Source organism: Mauremys reevesii, linkage group 5 (genome assembly GCF_016161935.1).
Source record: "Mauremys reevesii isolate NIE-2019 linkage group 5, ASM1616193v1, whole genome shotgun sequence".
In the NCBI taxonomy this organism is placed as follows: Eukaryota; Metazoa; Chordata; order Testudines; family Geoemydidae; genus Mauremys; species Mauremys reevesii.
The window spans coordinates 30214244-30236468 of NC_052627.1; the positions used below are offsets into that span (position 1 = coordinate 30214244).

Consider the following 22225-nt stretch of genomic DNA (forward strand, 5'->3'; position numbering starts at 1 on the left):
CATGGTTAACTTTGATTCTGAGTAATGCCCATTCTATTAATTAAAAGCCCCATTACTTCCAATCACCATACCTCATCTACATTTTCACAGTCAACAAAAAACCTTAATGTTTTTGTACATGTAGTTTTAAAAGAATCCCACTCACCTTACACACAAACCAACATCCCATTTCATTCATACAAAATGGAAAAGCAGCTAAGTATTTATCATTCCACTATGAGCCAAATAACTTCATCCACATGTATATACAAATTAGAACTCCTCAGCATATCTACTTTATTCAGCCTTCCCACACGGCTAAAAGAACATACCTCTAGTAACAGACCTTATGGATATTATCTGCTCTTCTTTATATAAACTGATGATGATCAGTACCATGATCACTGAGACAAACCTTTGGAGGTTTTTTTTAATCTATTGTATTTTACCATGGCAAGCACAGAAGAAGTAAATATTTAAAATTACACCCAAAACTTTTAAAGGAACTGCTGGCAACACTACAGTAGGTTCAATAGATATTCTATTTTATTCAGAATTAAATAATTTATTCCATAAGAAATAGTTTCATACTGTACCTCATTGGTCAATCTGTCTATCCTGTACAAGTTGGGATGTATCATTTTCATCAGATGAACAAGAGGCTGACTCTTTATCTGGCACATGGCATATATACGATCATCCAAGCGCGTGCTAGTGCCAGTTCTAAATGCTTTCTGTAAGAAAGTATGTTGATTTAAGGCACCTTTTATGTTTTGTACTGCTTTTAGACAAATCAGAGGTAAAATGTTGGTTTGGCACTGGCCAAAAAAAAAACCCCATTATGAATCTCACAGATACACAGTTGGCAAAAACTTACTTAATTTTTCAAAAGCAAATATTGGCATTAAAATATTCCAAAGTATGCAACAAATCAAGTTTAACCTGAATGGCAAATTTGATGCATTTTAAAGAGTCAAAAAAAAGAATTAGACGTTTACTTGGATAACAAGATTATATCCAAATTTACAGTAGTAAGATAAACAAATAACCAAAAGTTTTGGTTGGGACATAAATCCTCATGTTTCTAGACACAAACCAGCCTCTACCAAATAGGGCTTATGAAGACTTTCCTTGAGGACAGGTTAATCCATAAATTATCTTCTGCACGATTTCTTGCAACTTCCTTTGAAGCAGTTGGCATTGGCCACTGTTAGCAGGGCCGGCTCTAGGCCCCAGCACGCCAAGCGTGTGCTTGGGGCGGCATGCCGCGGGGGGCGCTCTGCCGGTCCCGTGAGGGTGGCAGGCGGCTCTGGTGGACCTCCCGCAGGCGTGCCTGCGGAGGGTCCGCTGGTCCTGCGGCTCCGGAGGGAGGTCCGCGCCTGCGGGAGGTCCACCAGAGCCGCAGGACCGGCGACTGGCAGAGCGCCCCCTGCGGCGTGCTGCCGTGCTTGGGGCGGCGAAATCGCTAGAGCCGCCCCTGACTGTTAGAGACAGGACACTGGACTAAATGGAATGGTCTGATCCAGTAGGGCAATGCCTATGTTCAGTCAGAAGTCTCTGCAACAATAGAGTCAGACCCTGCTGGATCTGTATCTTTTCTGCTCCAACATGAATTTAAAGTATTCTAATTCTTTGGTCTGTCACGTTTCTCAAATATTTCCACTGTCCTTTCTGTACCCCACTGGGCTTCTAAATGAGAAACAAAATATTTTTCTGTTAATCTCCCCAACTGCTGTTACTTTTAAAGCAATGTCATGTACATGTCTTTCATATGAACTGACAGTGCTAAAAGATCCAATTTTGTTACCCTTGTTTGTTAGTCTTCCATGGTAGCCTTAATCACTGTCTTATGTTGGTCCTGGGCTTGCGGCTATCTGTGAGCCCCAAATGAGATAAAAGCTTACGAGTCTCTGATTTGAAGAAATTCCACTTTACTATTTCATTTTAATTTTAGAGAGAGACCCTTTGTTTGGAAAATGTTGTACAGACTATGCAAGCTTTAAATATGAACATCTCTCAACTTAATCCAAAATCTGTTGCTGGGATCAGGGCCCAAAGAAAGTGCGCTTTCTACCTCCACCCTTTAAATGAGATTTTGCTTTTGTTTTAAAATGAAAAAACTTTCAAAAGTAAATATTTTCAAGTGTTTGTAAACCTAGTGCAATATTAAGCATTTCTTTGAAGTGAAACCCTACTTAACAAATACATAGTGTTAACTTTCATCTTCAGTTTCTCTTTAATCACATGCGAGACTAACAACTGATGTTACCCATTTCTCTTTAGAGGTCTCCGGTATTGGTCACACATGTTTGAGAGTATTTAGTTTATTTGTTTGAAATTGAGAAAAAAGAAATAAATTGCTTCTAGATAGAATTTCAAGCAACACTGATTCAATCCTAAATTTTAGAAATGTTAATGGTTACAACATTGATTTTCTAGTTTTTGTTATGAAATGAAAATGTAAATAAAATTGATATGAAATACTGAATTTCAAAAAAGGGTGAACTGAAAATTTTAGCCAGGAACTGATGATATATCATTAGCTACATCTTTTTCATGCAAATAAACTCTTCAACAATTTATGTACAAAGATACTTTCCCCCAAAATAAAGTGGGTAGCTCACAATAATTTAACAAAAGGGTCTATATCAGGAGGGGAAAGAAGCTAGACTATGAATCAATGTTTACAGCCTGCCTTAAAGCTGAAGACAAAGAAAAACACTGCTTTGTATTTGATGTCCAACATGAACAACACTATATTATAGAGTACCTGTTTGAGAAGAGCCAAAACGTATAAAGGAAACAGTTTGAGGGAATTTGGTGCTATCAGTGTGGATTGCTGCAGGTTTGAGGCAGTTGAGATATATGCTGACAATGAATCTACCACAGCATTCACTAAGGCATCTCTTGCATCTGAAAGACTTGATGAAACTGACCGATCCACAGCTGCAGAATCAAAAGTAGACAAATAAATAAGAGCCTTAATTGCTGAATCTTATCAAAAACAGTCATGAGAAGTATAAAAAAAGGTACGATTCTAAGAAGTGTATTTTAAGGTTTAAAAAATAGATACGCTGGTGAATTTTTAACAGGAGCAAATAAATTGCAGCTTCCTGTAAGAAAAAACACCTTGGTAAGACAAAAGAAGCAGTCCAATGCAGCTACTCTCTTTGTTCGCTAGGTCCCTGTTCCTGGAGATCTACAATATTGGGGAAACAGAGAATAATTAAGAACAGAGCAATTATTCCTCGGTTATGTGCCAGCTTTGACATTGTGATAAGAAAAAGAATATTGATTCAGAAGCAGTCCATAGAAAAAACACTGTGCTAAATGACAGTGGTAAGGAAGTGGCAAACAGCTGATGGTCATTGCTTCTGGGTGAAAGGGAAAAATGAAGATGTCTGTCAAAAACAAAGGTATGACAACTGTTTTCTAATAAACCATACATTAAGTTTCATGCTTTGGAAGATTGCCATCGTAGGTCTCATGCCACTTTAAAAAGTGACTAATGCCAACTTCAGCAGAAACTTCTCCCTTGATCCTCTGCAGTTTGGACCAAATGTCTTTGAATGAGAAATCTGAGAAATGTTAATCTTTTCTGTTTATTTTTAAAGGCTATCTGCATTTCAAATGCTCCTCAATATTCCCATTTACTGCATATTACAGGTCTCATTTTGTACTCAGAAATCTTTCATAATTCTAAAAATCAAATTATACAACCAGAAAGAGTTTTAGGATCCTTATGACTCAGAGCCCTTAGCCTCCTAAGGTCCTGTCTACACTTAAAGTGCAAAAGCAGCCTCGCTGTGCCCGAAAAGGCCAGACAGAGGAGCAAACTGGAGAACAGGGATGGGAGGGGCTGTGAGGGAGTTTTAGGGGGAATAGGAGAGAGAAGCAGATTGCAATGCCTGGAGTGGGGAACTGAGTCTAGCTAGCCCGCAGGACAGGGGGCTTTGTAGGTCATGGCAAAACATGGGACTGTTGGGTGATCTGCTTTTGTAGTAAGAGAAATGTTGATCTGCTTTGCTAAAGCAGCTACAGTTAAACTTTTCCTTTATTGCAATGCCAGGGCTGTAAATGCGTTTTGGTTGTAGGAAGCCATCTACAAACTGAATGTGAATTTAGCATCTATAAAAATGAAGTGCTATTAGCTTCTCCCAATACAGTTTTTTTAGTAGACCATTAGTATGAAACACAGAATATACTAGAGCAGGGGTAGTCAATAGACCAGGGGTCAGCAACCTTTCAGAAGTAGTGTGCCAAGTCTTCATTTATTCACTGTAATTTAAGGTTTCGCGTGCCATTTTTAGAAGGTCTCTCTATAAATCTATATAATATAACTAAACTATTGTTGTATGTAAAGTAAATAAGGTTTTTAAAATGTTTAAGAAGCTTCATTTAAAATTAAACTAAAATACAGATCATATCAGTTTAGTGTGATCCTTGCCCTTGCTTTTCCTTGCAGAGTTTTCCAATGTCTGGCACATATTTGGATACTTTCAGCTGCACACAGGCTTCTGAGTGATCAGTTGTTAATCTCTCCGAACACTGGTGGACCTGGGCCCCCGGGCCCTGAATATTCCCGGAGCCCGGGCACCACAGGCCCATACAACTCACCACCCCTGCCTTCCTCTGCTACAGGCTTCCCCTGTCACCTTGGGCTAGTCACTCAGCCTGTTTGGATATGTTTGCGCTGCTATAAACAGCCAGCAGCTGGCTCCGGCTCGCGGGGCTGAAAAGAGTGATGTAGATGCTCAGGCTCTGAGATCCCAGAAAAGGTCTCATAGCAGCTACATTGCTAATTTTAGCCCTGCAAGCTTGAGTCAATTGACCCAGGCTGAGACTTGGTGCAGCGAGTTTTTTATCATGGTGTGGATGTCTCCTTTGTGCCTTAGTTTTCCCTCTGTACAATGGGAACAACTGCCCTCCCCCGCATGGCTGCTGGGAGGGTAAGTGTCTTAAAAATAATGAATTGCTCAGCTACTGCAATGATGGGGGCCAGATAAGCCAGAGAGTCCAGAGCCGGACGGGACCACCAGCTTATTTAGCCTCATCTCCTGCATTTCATAAGTCATCAGCAACTGAAATTAGACCAGGAGTTACAGCCAAAGCTACAGAAGGAAGTTACAAGATTGCACAATGCACTGCAAAAAAACGGAAAGCCATTTACAGATGGAACCCCAGGCCGGCAGCAGAGTGCCACTGAAAATCAGCTCGCATGCCACAGGTTGTTGACCACTGCAATAGATGGACTGTGGCCAAATCCGAACTGCCAGACACTTTTTAACAGATCCCAAAATCTATTTACTTACTATTGTTATTTTTTAAAATGATTTTCCCTGGAGTCTGGACCTTGACAAGAAATGTGGACCTCAACAAAAAAACCAAACAACTGACTACCTCTATACTACAGGGTCACACTTGGTTTCTTCTGTAGGCCAAGCTATACACCCCGCAGTGAGAGAGAGCAGCATATGAAGCTGCTGCCTGCAATGTGTAGACAGCAGCATGGGATGCCTTCAGCAATTTGGTATAGTGAGGGGCAGTAAGAACTGGAGGGAAGCAGAGAGGGAGTTATGAGGCTTATGGATACCTCCCCAGCCTTTGCATTGAGAGCTCCCTTGTTCTTCACACTTCAGAAACTGAACCTGGGGTCCCTCCTCCACACCCCACCCCTTTCTGGATCCTTGCTTCCCCCATCATCACTTCATCCTTCCAGCTGCTTCTGCCTCCCTCTCTGGATCCCCACTTTCCCTTCAGCATGCCGCACAAAAGCCCTCTCCAGGGCTCTCATTTCTGTTAGGCTAGGTCTACAATAGCAACCCTTCACCCATATAGGAATACCAGTATGCTATACTGGCAAAACACACCGAGGGTGGACGCAGCTATACCAGCTTTGTACCAGTATAATAAAGTCACTCCCCGAAAGGAACAAAAGAAGCTATACTGGTAAAAGTGCAGTTTTGCTGGTATAGCTGTGTCCACACTAGGGGCTTCTGCTGCACACTTATTTGCACTCCTCACCAGAGCTATAAACTAGCAGAAGTCAGTAGTATAGACATGGCCTTAGCCTAGACTCCAGGATACAGTCAATCTCTCCAGACAGCAAGTTATGCTGCTGCTGTTGACATGTATGGACAGCAGCACCAGAGATCTCTGGGCACCAGAGATCATCATCTGTCTGCTACACCAGGCAATCTGGGGGCCATGGTTTTTCTCTGAATCAATTTTTTTTTCCAATTTTCACCAATAAGGTTCTACTCACTGATGCCTAGAACATTCCCTGACATTCTGGAAGTGACTAAATAGTTGTTACATACAGACAAACAGAGAAATAGCAGGAGGGTGAACACAGGCCAGAAAGCATTAGTTATCCAACATCACCCTGGCAAAGTGAAGACACAAATAATAAATCTACATACAATGCATTATGTAACAATAATAAAACTATAATATGATAGCTATAGTATACGTGTCATTAAAGGGTAGGGCCTGATTTTCAGAAATACTGAACACCCACAACTTCAAATGAAGTAAATGGGAAGAGAGTCTCACTTTCATTCCTCAGGAAAAATGTGTGCAGCCTACCAAAGTCACTGAACATTCTAATGACGCTTGCCCACGGTGGCATCAAAACAGCAGCAAAAGACACTCTGCTGGGAATGCCTGGGAGCTGCCAGTGCAGCTGTGGTGGAAGAAGGAGAGAGAACCAGGCTGGGCTTCCTACAGGGAAAACTCCTCCTCTTTTCTTGGACCCAGCATATGGGCCCAGCTCCCCAGGGCACCATACAAAGTCAGAGCTCCCCCAGTTGCCATGGGGAGGAAGGGCCAAGTCAGTCTCCCGCTAACCTCCCAATCCTGCTCCTGGGGTACCACATTGGCAAGAGCCTCCCACTTCCACAGGTAAGGAAGAGAATCCCAAATTGGGCTGCTCCTTACTGGACCCAGCAACCAACCCCCCACCCCCCTGGGGATAACAGCCTTCTTCTGCTGTCAGCTCACGTGGTTAATCTGTAAGTCAAGCAGCAATGCTAAAAGTTCAGGGTACAAGCCCTGATGATGACAACAATGTTACCGCTGTACAAAACATACATAACAAAATTGGTTTTCATCTTTGTCCTTGGAAAACACTAGGAGGTTATATTAAAATAACATTTCGGTCAAGGATTCAAAAATAAGGACATGTCAGATGTACAGCTAGCTATGCATCCTTAATTTGGTTCTCTGGTATGTCTGCGTTATGATCTCATACTATTTCTTCCTCGAGCATTCCTGCCTCACTCAGTGCACAGTCTGGATGTACACTGGGCCAAATTAAGGTTGCGCGGGAATACATAAATCTGGCAATTCTTAACAGATGTTATTTTAACGTAGTTTTTTATGTAATATGCTATGGTGTCGCACACTTTGTAGCTTCTGTAAGCTCCATTCCACCCACTAGCTCTGTTACCACCCTTCCAACCCCTTCCTTCAGGGAGTCCCTGGAAATCCATCCAATCTCCTCCCTGTTCTGTGCACCCTCTCCTTATATACCAGGGTCCGTATTCTCACCCCAGGACAGGGGCTCATGTACTCCCTATTGCCCCCATTCCAAGGTCCTCCATTCTCCTGCAATGGCTGCGGCTGTGTGTAAGCCCCAATTTCCCTCTCTCTCACCCATCCACCACAAACACGCATCCCACTCCCATCAGAGGTTCTATGTGCACTCCATTCCCTTCAGCCCTTGACCAAGGTCTCCTATTCCAACCATCCCCCGGACGCTAAGGGCTCTATGCCCTCCCCGACCCCATAACAGGGTCCACCCCAATTCCCCTCCCTCATGCCAGGGGATGTGTGCACACCCCCATTCCATCCATGCTTGTTCCTCCCCACGCTTATTATTTGTTTGGGATATAAGTCATTTAGGGTGTCAACATACTGAACTCTTTTGGGAAGATGGACAGAGATGAGATAAGAATATTGTTATGCAGGAAGGTGTTGGGGCTACTATCAACCAGTTGTTTGATCTACAGACAATTGCAGAGGTGTTTGAAGCTATAGCTGTGCTAAACAGATAGCAGGGGCTCCATGCATCCTCCTTTTCTCCCAAAATCAACATGGTTCTGGTTACTGATGCCTAGAACATTCCCTAAAATATTAGAATTGATCAGATGCAGCATTCACAAGTTACTGTGTTACAAATGAACAAACACAGATGTGCCATCAAGTTGAGCATAAGGGGCCTTTGCAAACCTGGCCAATGACATATTTGATCACCTATTGCCATACTCACCCATGTTTGCTAAGAGGCAGACAGCTGCTTGTACATCTGCTCCTGCATACACATCAGCCAGTGAAGTGACTACGGGCAAGCAAAGTGTGTGCACTCGAATTCTCCGTTCACCTACACCAAAATGATTAATAAATTAATAATTCAATATCCACAGATAGGAAAGAGGCAATTGGTATTGTTTACTGCATTCCTTCTCTCATCCCAGACTCTTTTGCTCCACCGGTGACATCAGTCCTGATGCCCACAATTGTTCCTTTCTTCCATCCCATCTATGAAATCTTTTACATGCTGTCCACTATGCATGAAATCTCCTAATTCGACTTCATAAAACTACCACCCTCTTTACATTCAAATCCTCCCTAGAAAACTTACTTTCATAATGCAATGTCCAAGTTGAGTTCATAACAATTTATGAACCAAAGTTATTTACCAGAAACTAGATCTTCCAGAGGTGCCTATGTATATTCCCACTCCTCGAATCCAAGATGCCTGCACCACAAGATTTTGGAACCTTCAGAAATCTTTGCTCTTTAGGTCTTCACAAGCAATTTACACTCACACCGGTCCTTTGGATCTCATCAGTGGTAATATACAGAGGCTCCTGAAGAAGAGATTTAGGACACACTCCAGAGGAAGGAGCAACTTATTTTCTCTATATCTGTCTTTTAAACCATACAGTCTTTGTGGCAGGGGCTATATTTGGGCCAGATTATGCCACCTGTACTCAAATTTAGTATCCAATGCCACAAGAAGCTCAACTGACTTCAATGGGACTATTCACAGAGTAAAAATGTCAGTATTCAGCTCTTGGTGAACTATAAAGTAGCAAGCACATTATTGTTGATAAATAATAATAATTATTGTAAATTAATCTTCACCTCCTGAGATTACATTTTATTTTATCTGAATTACATTTAATATGGAAAAAAATTCTAATTTGCAACAAAGTTTACAGCCATTGATCCTGGAAAGACTTACATGTGTGCTTAATTGTACATGCTGAAGTAGTACCACTGACTTCAATAGGGAGCTGAAGTGCATAAAGTTTAGCATGTGTGTGAGATTTTGCAGGATTGGTTCCTCTATGTGTACAGATCTATTAAGACATTTCAAGCTTAGCATAAAAATGTAAAAAGTATTAATTAGGCTGTATGGGTAGTAAGACAATGGACTGTCATGAGCAAGAAAGAAATCTGTACTCAATCTGATGGCTCAATTAAGAACATGACCAATTGGCCTCTGCGTGAGTCATTAACTAGCAAGAACATTTATTTCAGTGCAAGATGAACTGCCTTAAAACAGAAAATAAATTGCAACAAGACAGGAAAGAGAAATCAAGAACTAATGGGAGGGAAGATACCTAAGAGGTCACAGAATTAAGTACAAAAATAAATACTGCTGCTTCAAAAATATCAGCTGCATTTATTTTGAGGAGAAATAAGGCAATAAATTGTTGATTGTTTTCCAGTTACCTTTGCTGGAAGTATACAAAAGAGCAGTCTGAAAACACACCAGAGATGTATCTGTTAGACTTTCCTCGATGGACATCTGTACTGCAAATCCAGCATCAGGATTGACATTGGCAAGTGACAGCAAGTCAGTAGATCGCACAAAAAAATTTCCATGGAAAGTATGTATTGAAAGACCTAGAAGCAGATGAGATCATTTAAAATATGGATAGCGGCAACATAAAAAACCTAACTTCCGTAATTAGATCTTTTTAAAAACCAAAAGTCTCCAATTTTATTTCAGAAAGGGTAATGAAAGTTAATTTTTCTAAATACTAATGCAAATTCATCAATGACTGCATAACTACAATATATAATGGTAAGAAACTTAAGGATAATCTCATAAAATTCATGTTTACATCCATTTTTGAATACTCTTTATAAACAAACTACTGCCCTGACTACAAACATTTAAACTTGAAGTGATGGACTATAAGAAAAAATTAGACTCTAATCCTGCAAACCCTTATGCAAATGATCAGAGGGGTAACCGTGTTAGTCTGGATCTGTAAAAGCAGCAAAGAGTCCTGTGGCACCTTATAGACAACAGACGTATTGGAGCATGAGCTTTCGTGGGTGAATACCCACTTCATTGGATGCAAATGATTAACTTCAAGCAGTCTCATGGAACTATTCTCATGCTTGAAGTTAATCACATAAGTGGATGCTGGAACAAGACCTAAGTCTGTATATTTATTTTTGTATTAACATTTGCTCTAACTTTCTACTAAATGCCTTCTCCAAAATATAACTTGTTGCAGTATCCCCACATTGCTTTTGTTTTTTCTTTTCTAAAGGTTCTGTGACGCTCCCTCCTTTCTCCTATCCCACCTCCCACTAGCTGTGCCAAAGCTTCTGGAAAAGTTGAGGGTGGATGAGTGAGCATCTTCCTAGAATTGCTTTGTGATGGAGCTCGACTCCTAGGGAGATAGCTCAGAGCTGTCAGAAGAACCACTTTAGATGCTCAGCCTAAGAGGTGACACTGTATGGAAAGGTACAGAAGATGATGGTCAAAACCAAAACAGATGCTGCCAGACATTTAAAAAAATTCATAGTAGACCAGTGTTCACAAGAATCAAGTTCAGAAGTCACAAGTAAAGTCAATTTGGTCAGAGAAAATTACCATCAGAGTTATAACTGCAATTAACACTTCAAGCAAAGACAAATACCACCAGTGCAATAAACAACAGGAAATTATTTTTGGCCGTAAAGGCTGATGAATACTTTGATTATGCTAAGATGTTGAACTTACAAGTCTTTTTAGCTAAAGAAGAAATCATAAGACCCAGTTCTTATAAAACCGTTCACCATGTCTCTCGTCATTTAATTTAAAAAAAAAGATGTTCTAGGTGTATTAGAGACTAGCACTCAATTAATGTATTAAATGTGTCTGCACATACTAAGTACCATAACTGACTATTAGCATATTTTTTTTACACTGGGTAAGCAAAAATATTGTATAAGTTTTGCTGTTCTCCTGCATTTACAGTTAATTAGTAAGGAAATCTGACTGAAGCAGAGCAAGAAGAAAGGAATGTATATCACAGCAATAAACTACTTACCATGCATTTAGAAACCAGTCACTTACGAGATCATTCAAAATTAGGACATACATCACCAAGTTCAGTAAAATAAATTACATAAAATCGAAGCATTCCTAATTTTAACACTCTGGAATTTAACATTAGTTACAAATGTTCACTGAGCATTTTGTAAATTTCTACAGAATCACACAGTAGTTTTGAACCTTCATTCTAACTACTACTCCACAGATATAAACCATGATATAGTAGATCATTTTGAATTATAGGACATAGTATATAATGTAGTCAACTGATGCATAAACAGGTCAATTAGAGCAGTGGAGAGTCTCATTTAAATAACAAGTGAGCCCCTGCAGAACATCATTGATGTTTTTCTAACTTAAAAAATTATGGAAGAGTTAAGTCATTGCATTCATTTAACAACATAAACAAACGGCTATGCCTTGGGACGGCATTACTGATTCCAGACAAATTAAGGACCCTAACCTCATAGTCTCTAAAGTTTACAGTTTTAAACTTATATATTCAGAATATTAGACACTTTGCATAGTAATGAGTAGGCAAATTGGGATTTAATTTCTTGACTCATGTAGATGATTCCGATGCCCAAATTAAACTTTTGATGGCACTAACAAGTTAGTTAATTTATCAAAGGCTGTACCTGTCCTAGTTAGACAACAGAAATGTTATATTTAATTGCACATCCTGTTCACCACCACATTTTTGAATAAGCAGGATGAACTGTACTTTTCATATCAATTATCAGCATATGGGCTGGAGAATTCAACTGTATACAATACCTAGAAATAGATTTAAATGTCTAGCTTGAAATTAATGTACCTTTCATTTTTTAAGTTCTGAACAAGTGTGATATTAGGAATCAATGGCCAATTTTTGCAAGCAAAATTTCTCCTTTCAGAGCATCTTAAATGTATTCAGTTGACACGTTAGGCAAAATTCACCCCAGCATGAAAGGCTCATGCAAGGTTATCAATACTATTTAAGATTTGTGATAGGTAATAAGGGCGGTGAAGGGATCAGCTGCATCAGAGGAAGGGGACAGGGCTGTTCATCCCTGAATGCAATGCAAGGTAGATTTTATTTTGGTTCAAATAACCCAGAACAGAAGGTGGTGATGGGACAGGAGAAACCATCGGATCTATAATTCATCATGTTATCTTAAGGAAACTTCTTCCATAGTACTGATGGTGGACAGCAAAATCTTTAGCAACTTTTTAGTGATAATATAAACACTGACTGCAAGAAAGCTGTACTTTTTTCTCAGAAACAACTTCTCTTGCCTGGGAAACCTGAGGCCTAAGATTTTAGTTCTTCCAGTAGAATTACCTAATATGTGTAAAAGTTATCATTTGAGTATGCTGCGCAGAAAGTTATAGTAGCTACTGTAAGTTTCTTCCTAGCAAATTGCAATGTAGACACAGCAGATCATGTCTGAGATATTGCATTCAAACAGGATTTTCTTTCTGATTTTTTTTTTCAGGGTATGAAAAAGGTCTTAAATGTGAGCCACTATACTATCTGATCTAAAACAAGAAAATGCATAGATGCAAAAAACACTATATATTTTATCCTAAAGTTTTTAAAGAGAGCCAAGTACAAATGCTTAATGATGTATGTACTGTATGTAAAATTAGTAAAAAGCTGGCAGCTCACACACCGGTGTTCTCAAATGAGCCTTTTTAAAAGTGAAACACATTTTGCCTTACTGTACCTCAATTATCTACTGCAGGCAATCCCTAGCTTAATATATAATCTGAAACTTCTTGTATAAACAATTCCAAGATGTAAACCATACCTTTTGTACATCTTATTCTCATGACTGCTTCAAATCCAATCTTCCTTGTAAGGTATCTTTTAAGGTCTTTTTGCAATTTTTCTGCTTGAGCAGGATTGTGGCTATGATGGAAAGATGGATAATAATAGATGCATCCAGCAGAATACTTGGACATACAAGCTTTTGAGGAGAAAGAGAAATGGTTAAAATTTATATATGAATAGGTGTAATACAATTGATTTATAAACTGAGTTTTGTTTTTTAAAGAAATATAATCCTTTGCCATTTTAACACAGATTAGCACATGAAGGAAAAAGATTAAACTGGAATTTAAGCCTTAAGTAGCTATTCCATAGGGTTTTTGAAGAGTAAGTAAAGGGTGCTATAATGGAGAAGGCGCTTACAACCACTAGCCACCTGGTTAGGTCAGGACACCAGAATAGAATAGAGTAAGGCCTGTTCCAACTTGCTGGAATCTCTATTCTATTTTCCTGATTTGATCCATCTCTGTTACTGCCAGTTCCCAACTTCTTACTCAGGCAAAGAACCAGGAAGGGGACAGTGAGTCATCCTAGCCACTATTTATGACCTATATATACACACACACATACTAGTAAATAAGCATTTTAATGTTGCATGCCACATTGTGAACTGTACAGTATTCATGTAGACATAACTAATTTCTGGTATGCAATAACATGTTTTGGTTTAACATTTAGGAAACTAGATGAGAATACTTTTCTTCCATGTTCTACACTGACCATTAATAAACTTGTCTTCAGTTACTCTCTCTCTCTCTCTCTCTCTCTCTCTCATTCCTCTAGTTTACTTTTCTGAACATAACAAGACTATTCTCTATCTCCTACAATGGCAGAGCACCAGAATATAAGCTGACTCTCACACCACTTTCCTGTTGGTTTCCATGTCAGCTCCTCCACAGCAGAAGAGTCATATTTAGGGAAGTGCTAAAATACCCATGTACACAATTTAAGGGCTCCTGAAGGAGTTTTGATTTTAATGTGAGTTTAACGCACAAATTGTGGAAGCAGGTAAAAAGACAAATTAGCATTTCTTACCTAGAGAAGCCAGGTCAGAATACTGAGAACTTAAGAGGAACAAATCCACAGCCGTTTGCTGTCCTGAACAGTCCAGTGCCAACTTTTTGTAAAAATCTGTTGCTGGGCCAAGATGCTGTACAACCTTTAGTAAAAGAAATTATACAGCAAAGAGTACAAGTTGGGAGCATACTATCATGGACACAATAAACGTGTTATTACATAGAAACAGTATAAAAGATAAAAGTACAATATTTAGTATTTTCTTATAATAATCATTTGTAGTTGCTTACTAGCTTTTGCAGAAAAGTATTTTTTTTCTACTCTGCACCTCCTGTTAGTTTACATCCATAATCTTCCTTTCAGGAAAACATATGTTCAAATACAAATAAATATTCTAACAATGTGCTGTTTAAACTACAGCACACTCGTGGGATTTCTAAAATAAAGTGGCAAAATATTAAGATAAGAACTGATGTTTCAGAATCCTTGTTGGTTTGGCAGAGATGTTCATTGTGGTTCCTAAGCCCCTGTCTGATGGAGACAGTTAAAATAAAAAGCACTAGTGGTATTATTCTTCCAGCACTATCTGACTATCAGTTTGACTCTGGATTAAGGAAGATGGAACAATCTGCTTGCTTGCCTTGAAGACAGAGGAATAGAGCATAAAATGTTTGTAATTAAATTCTTATTAGACTAATATGGATGTGCTGAAGAGATATTTAAAAGATAGCAAGTTGCAACAGTAAACAAACACAAAAGGTAGCTTGTAAAACTAGATTAGAAAAACACTGCAAGTTTCAATAATAATGAATGATCCATTGCAAAAGTTAATAGTACCTTTGTGCTTGATCTTTGATTGGGATCTTCTCTGGAATGCAAGAGTCCTGCACCCAAGGATGGTAACTGTGACTGAAACACAGATATGCGGCCACCTGTTGGAGACATCAATTTAAAGGCAGCCTGAAGCGCAGGACCCAATGCGCTGTGTGTTTCTCTTGTATTGATGAACATATTTGGTAGTGCATTCAATAAATCTTTTATCAGCTGCAAAACAGATTGAAAGGTATTATTGACAAAATAGGGATGTAATGTCTCAGAAGCTATACTGGCATGGCATGAGCACCTGATGCTGAATATTTCAACTTATCTTAAACACATTGTATGGAAAATGTAGTTTTTTAAATGGAATAATAAAATAGCAAAACAGGATTTCAACTGTACACTACAATACTATCATGAATTCCAGAAAAATTAAAATGTTGGATTTAAGCATTATATAGAGGATATAGACTTGAAATCAATGGAATTTAAACTGCAGACTGCATAAAATTATTTTTAAAATGTTTATTTTATCCATGAAATGTAATGGTACTTTTTTGATCAATCATACCTCTTTGCTTTCATGAAGATTTACAAGTAAGCTGTCAGGTGTAGGTAAGAAAACATCTATGGAGGGAAAAATACAAATTTCATTAAAGAATAAAAGCACATTAAACACCACAAAATATTAATTTTGTGGCACTGTAAAAAAAGGATTGAATGAACCCTGTTTTTTTCCTGGTTGTACATACAAAATGTATTTTATATACAAACAAAGACTGCTTTGTATCAGTGCCAGTATCATTAACATCGGAGTTTCATTTTTCAGATCCAAGCATTTTGCAATTTATTTTCGAAGTAAACTTATTTTAACTGATCACTTTATAATACGCTGCTATGCATATTCATCATACTTAAACAGATTTTAATTTGTCCTTAAAAATGTGAAATAAAAACTCTTGAATATTTTTGATTCCTTTTCTTCTTGCTACTTACCATCAATATCTGAAACAATCAGCATTTGAGGCTGTGATAAACCTTCCTGCAAGTTGTAGAACTGAACAGTGCTGTCAAATGTTATGAATCCTATTCTTGTTCTCGAATCTCCAGGCAGCCTTAAGATAAAAAAAAACACCAATTAAATACAAAGCCAAAAATCCAGATCTCAGATACACATCTGCAGCTTCCACTTATGTTAAAGAAAACCATGCTTGTGTATTTGAGACAAAACTGGGCCCTAATTGCTTAGGCCAGGTCTACAGTAGAAAGTATACTGGCATAGATGTGTCAGTTTTATGTATGAAAAGATCACATCTCTAACTGATGTGGTATGCCAAGTACAGCCCTAGTGCAGATGCAATTATGATGGCCAGTATAGCTTATTCCATTTGGAGAAGTGGGTTAAGCTATACTGGAAACAGAATTCTTTTCTGGCAGAAGCTGCATTTCCGTTAGGTGAGTTTGCCAGTATAGCTAGACATATAGTCTCAGTGTCATAATCCATTTTTCTAAATGTAGTTAAAAATACTTTTAGCATGAATAACCTAAGACAGTCTGAATTTGCTTATTTTAAGCAGTTATGAGAGGAGATTACTTACCTATCACTGGAGGTTCTTCAAGATGTGTGATCCTTATCTGTTTTCCGCTGAGGGTTTACACATGTGCACCATGCGTCCTGAGATGGAGAATTTGAAAGTAATAGTGTGCATTGGTCCACGCATGTGCCTTGCCCCATGGTTTCGGCCGGGGTGATAAACGGTGGGGCAGACTGACTGTGTATCCAGTTCCTTCTCCACCGCAAATTGCACAGATCCACAGCAGTGGGGAAGCAGGGTGGGAAGTGGAATACAGATAGGGACCACATATCTTGAGGAACCTCCAGTTACAGGTAAGTAACCTATTCTTCTTCAAGTGATGGTTCCTATTGTATTCCAGTGAGGATGATTAACAAGCAGTATCTAAGTCGTAGGAGGCTGCAAGGATGAGGATGGAACAGTTTAGCAGAGGACAGCCATGCTGAATGAGACATCCGTCCAGAGTCCTACACCCAGGCATAATACATAGTGAAGTTATGTACTGAACTCCACATGGACACTCTACATATGTCTTGAAAGTGGTACATCATGGAGGGTGGCCATTGTTGAAGCCTGGCCTCTTGTGGAAAGGGTGCTGAACCCATCCTGTGGAGGCCGGATGGATGTCTATGGGATATGTTCTGCATAGAGAGAGCTGTAAACTACATGCCTTCTCCATACGAAACCTGGGTTTGCGGATGAAGCAACTGAAACAGAGATCCAGGATTGGTCTCCACCCACCATTCTTTTTGGGTATCAGGAAGTAAGCTGAATAGAACCCCGTTCCTTGACAATCCAGAGGAACCCACTATATTACTCTTCTTGGTAGTAAGGATTCCACTTCTAGGGTGAGGATGCTGTCAGGGGAGTGGTCCCTGAGGAGGGAGGGGGGCTGTGGATGAGGTAGCATGATGAACTCAATTGTATGGTCATAGTGGATGACATTTAGTGTCCACTTGTCTGTTACTACACTCCAAGCTAGTAAGAAGAGTGCTACATGACTCCCAAAAGAGGTGGGGTGGTTGTATGGCAGCAGGCGAGGTGGTTGGCAGCTCTCTAATGTTCCTCAGAAATATCTTTTCTGAGAGGGTTGCATGTGTGATGAGGAAGGCTGTGAAGGTGGACCAGGAGGATGAGATTGTTGGGTCTTCCGGTGCTTTCATGGTAGTCTGTAAGGTCTCTGGTGGAAAATCTGGGAAGTCCTGTACCGTTGTGCAGGTGGTAGAATTTACACTTGGGCACAGGTGGGTAGATACTCAGCAAACTAAGTGTGGCTCTTACATCTTTCTGATTAAATAGATGAGATCCATCAAAAGGGAGGTGCTCAATAATATTTTGTACCTCCTGGGGGAAAACGGAGGAATGAAGCCACAATTCCCTCCTCATGACAATGCCCATAGCCATCAAGCATGATGAAGTATCTGCTGTGTTTACAACTGATTGACGCACTGTCCTTACCACCAGTTTGCCTTCCTCCAAGATTGACTGGAACCAGGCCCCATCTTGTTGCAGCAGTTTTTCAGCAAAATCCTCATTTGCTGTAGTTCAGGAAGTGTTATTTGGCAAGCAATGCTTGATCATTTGAAATCCTGAACTGCAGATTAGTTGAGGAGACAACCTTGCATCCCAGCAGTTCCAACCGTTTGCTCTCCTTATCAGTCGGAGTGAAGCATGGGTGCTGCTGTCTGGACTGTTCCGTCATGGCCTGTACCATAAGGGAATGCAAGGGCCTGGTGGTGGTGGTGAGAAAAGTAACTCGGACCCCTTAGCCAGTACAAACTGTTCGAGCTGTTTGGAGGATAGCATCGCTGACTGGCAGAACAGCCCTACCCAGGATGAGTGAAGGATGTCCAGGACTTAGTTGATGTTGCGTGTCTTGTACCTCCTCCAGGGGGATGTGAAGTTCATCCACCACCCTATGCAGGAAACCCTGGAATTACCAGAAGTCATCTGTGTGTTAGGGGGAAACTGAAGTCACTGCAGCAACATATGACTATGATGGAAAACGCTCCTGGCTCCAGCAATACCATCGGAACATGACTCAGCAGTTCTTCATGACTGACACTGAGCATCTACTCAAGGGCACTCTAGACAGGAGAGAGGTGAAGTCTCCCTCACACAATAGGCAGGTTCTGAGGGTGGGTATTAGGGCCAGCATGATGGATCCGGAGGTGCTGCAGTGGGCCCGAGGATGTAGGGAACCAGTGACTCCTCTGTGCTTAGAGTGGAGGATATTGCAACAATGTATTGGGTATTCATAGTGGCAATAAGGGATGGGCAATCCCTGCACTTCATCCGAATCCTCAGAGGACAAAAACTCAAATACTGGTTCCATCAGTGATACCGCTGGATCTGGTGGAAGCATGTAGGCCAATGGAGGATGTGCTGAAGGGTGCCTTGACTGCAGCATGTCCTGGATGGGAGAACTGGCCTCCCTCAGGTGGATGGCAGCAGAAGGTTCCTCCCAGGGCAAACAGTTCCTGGGGCTCTGGCACTTTTCCCAACCACACTGGTGTTAATGGTACTCTTTCCATAGTGGGAACCGATGCTGGAGTGGCAGACTTTCCTGGAGCAGGCGTGTCCCGTACCTTAAAGCATGCTGACACTGATGGCATGTGCAGCTCGGTACCTGGTATTGGTATGGTTTCTTGTCATGTTTAGGAATCTTGGAGCACACTGCTTGGCTGGAGCTTGTGGAAGGAGCATCCCCTTTCTTCACTTTGGAGGAAGACTTACTGCCATGCTTATGAGCATGCTTCCTTACCTCCTGACTAGGCCCCGGCATGGGGTCCATAGTGGTGGTACCACTGGAGCTGGACCTTGTCTCCGCAGCCATAAGCGCACTCCTTGCTATCTCAGGCCGATATAAAGGGGTTTCCCCGGCCTGGGTCCAAATGAGGTCTCATGGTGACTTCCACAAGGTGCTTCTTGAGGCGGAGAGACCAGCCTTCTCGGATACGGCTTGGGAAAGACCAGCAGATATGGCATCTGGATGTAGAGTGGACTTCTCCCAAGCAGCAGAGGCAGTGTTGAAGTTCATCACCGGCCGAGAAGGAAGGAGGGACATATTTTAAAGTCTGAGGTCTTCAGCATGATCTAGTATTCGTGCATGGGTGTGGATGATGATGGAGTTTACATGTAAACAGACCCCCCATAGTCCCAATTCTACTCTAAATAACTACTAAAATGATTAAAAACTATGTAAAACAGTAAAACAGCAAAAGACTACAAAAAACTAACTACATACAGCTATACTCTTTTTAAAAGGGGCGTCATGTAAGAGGACAGCAAGGGCTGGTCAACACTACAGCAGTCAACCGATCTAATTTACGCAACTTCAGTCACGTGAATAAGGTAACTGAAGTCGACGTAGTTAGATCCACTTACTACAGTGGCTACACTGCACTGTTTCAACAGGAGAGCGTCTCTCGTTGACTTCCCTTATGCTTCTCGGGGAGGTGGAGTACACAAATCCCATCGATTTAGCTTGTCTTCAGCAGACACGCTAAATGGACACTCGCTGCATCGATTGCAACAATGCCGATCTATCAGTAAGTATAGACATGCCCTAATAATTCCAACCCAGTCTATGCGATGGTGAGAAGGAACTGGAGATGCAGTCAGTCCACCCCACCCTTAATCACCTTGAGGAAGGAAGAGCACATGCGTGGATCGACACTACTATTTTCAAATTCTCTGGCTCCGGATGCATGGTGCGCATACTCAGTGGAATACAATAAGGATCATCACTTGAAGAACTTCTGTTACAGTGCTACACTTTTACAAAAGGAAAGAAAGAAAACAGTTCTCTCCATTTATCATGTGACTTGCTATAGGACAATAGCCTGTGCATTGTTACCTACTGCAATTCACTTGGCACTGCAGTACGAAATTACTAAATAGAAAGTAACAAGGAGAGTTGGGTACTGAGGAGTGCGTTCTTGGCTGGCCACTCAACAATTTTTTAAAAATAAGAAGAATGTGATCTCAATGTTTCCTGAGCAGGTGAGACGATCATGATAAAAGGCAGAACTATGCAAACTTCCACATGTCATTACAGATCAGACCTCTTAAATAGGTCAAACTTTAACAGTACTTTATGGCTTACTACAGACGACTCAAATTTGTTTGAAAAAATTATTTATGATAGCAAGAACTCAGTTGTATTATAATGCATCTAAATTTATTTTTACTTTTCTTTTTTACTTTTCCTTTATTCTTACATCCTATTTTCTTTTCTTGTACTTTCCCCTCCTTATAAGCTTTATTGGATCCGTTTAATTAAAATCTGCAACATAATATTCCAGAGAATGTCCTCCTCGCCACCAACAGAAAATTCAATCTTTTGTTTTTATCATTTGTTAGAGAAAAATGCCAGTAACTGGTGCAGTGGTGATTTGTTTATTTAAACTCTAATATGAAATTGTAAGATGTGCATAATACAACCCATATGCTCCAGAGGTAAGATCATTGCTATGTGTATTGTGTGTCAAACAGCAATAAAAACACCAATTGAATGGAAGTTATAAAGTGGCATTTCAGCAGAGAATACTTCAAACTACAGCAAGTGCTCAAAATTCCCAAGTCTGAATGAAAGAAAAACCGAACCAAAAGAGTTATTTTATATCCTGAGGTAAAATATTAGAAATTTAGAATTGATGTAAGGAATACCCATAGCTATTTTGAGCATTCAGTATATAATATTTGGGTTATCTAAACAAAATGCTTTGCAGATCACTTCTAATCTAATATCTAAAAGATATTCTTCGCCATTATACAAATGGTCCTAAGTTAAATGGCCATATTCTTTTTCTGGACTACTACAGACATTTCAAAATCTAATCTGCCCTATATTGGTAGGTCCTGTAAATACTGTATGAAAGTTACAGTAAAAGATACAGCATAAGTTAACACTGCAGCCTGCTCACAAATATAAAATAAAGTCAATCCAAAAAGATGATGATATATATTCTTACTTGTCTAGGTTTTCCAGCAATGACTGACATACAATTGTCAAGTATCCAGCTTCCACTGCATTATGAGACACATCTAAAACAAACAAGTACACTGCAGGCTGAGGAGGACGAAGCTGTAAAATATAAAAAAGAATTCAAAATTCTTATTTTAAAAGGGTAAAAAATGTTCATGGATAACATTCCCTTTTTTGGGCACGGGAGTGGGAGGAGCAAGAGAAGGAAGGGAATGGCTTGCAAAATGCTTAAAAATGTATCCTATAATTAAGAACATAAGAATGGCCATACTGGGTCAGACCAAAGGTCCATCCAGCCCAGTATCCTGTCTGCTGACAGTAAACAATGCCAGGTGCCCCAGAGGGAGTGAACCTAACAGGTAATGATCAAGTGATCTCTCTCCTGCCATCCATCTCCACCCTCTGATAAACAGAGGCTAAGGACACCATTCCTTACCTATCCTGGCTAATAGCCATTAATGGACTTAACCTCCATGAATTTATCTAATTCTCTTTTAAACTCTGTTATAGTCCTAGCCTTCACAACCTCCTCAGGCAAGGAGTTCCACAGGTTGACTGGGCACAGTGTGAAGAAGAACTTCCTTTTATTTGTTTTAAACTTGCTGCCCATTAATTTCATTTGGTGGCCCCTAGTTCTTATATTATGGGAACAAGTAAATAACCTTTCCTTATTCACTTTCTCTACA

At 40.1% G+C, this 22225-nt stretch overlaps 1 protein-coding gene across 8 annotated transcripts in view; it reads right to left on the reverse strand.

Annotated features, from left to right (window-relative positions):
- SEC24B (SEC24 homolog B, COPII coat complex component) overlaps positions 1–22225 on the reverse strand; it is a 100321-nt gene that overhangs the window by 22286 nt on the left and 55810 nt on the right. For all 8 annotated transcript variants that reach the window (XR_005599128.1, XR_005599129.1, XM_039540611.1 and 5 more), the window contains 10 exons: positions 21526–21638; positions 15972–16090; positions 15547–15602; positions 14994–15200; positions 14175–14298; positions 13120–13278; positions 9724–9897; positions 8252–8362; positions 2750–2925; positions 576–713 (listed from right to left, as the gene is read on the reverse strand). Coding sequence is in view for 6 of the 8 variants with exons in the window: in XM_039540611.1 (XP_039396545.1) it covers positions 576–713; positions 2750–2925; positions 8252–8362; positions 9724–9897; positions 13120–13278; positions 14175–14298; positions 14994–15200; positions 15547–15602; positions 15972–16090; positions 21526–21638 (1377 nt within the window). In the remaining 2 variants the exon portion in view is untranslated. The remainder of the gene's footprint in view (positions 1–575; positions 714–2749; positions 2926–8251; positions 8363–9723; positions 9898–13119; positions 13279–14174; positions 14299–14993; positions 15201–15546; positions 15603–15971; positions 16091–21525; positions 21639–22225) is intronic.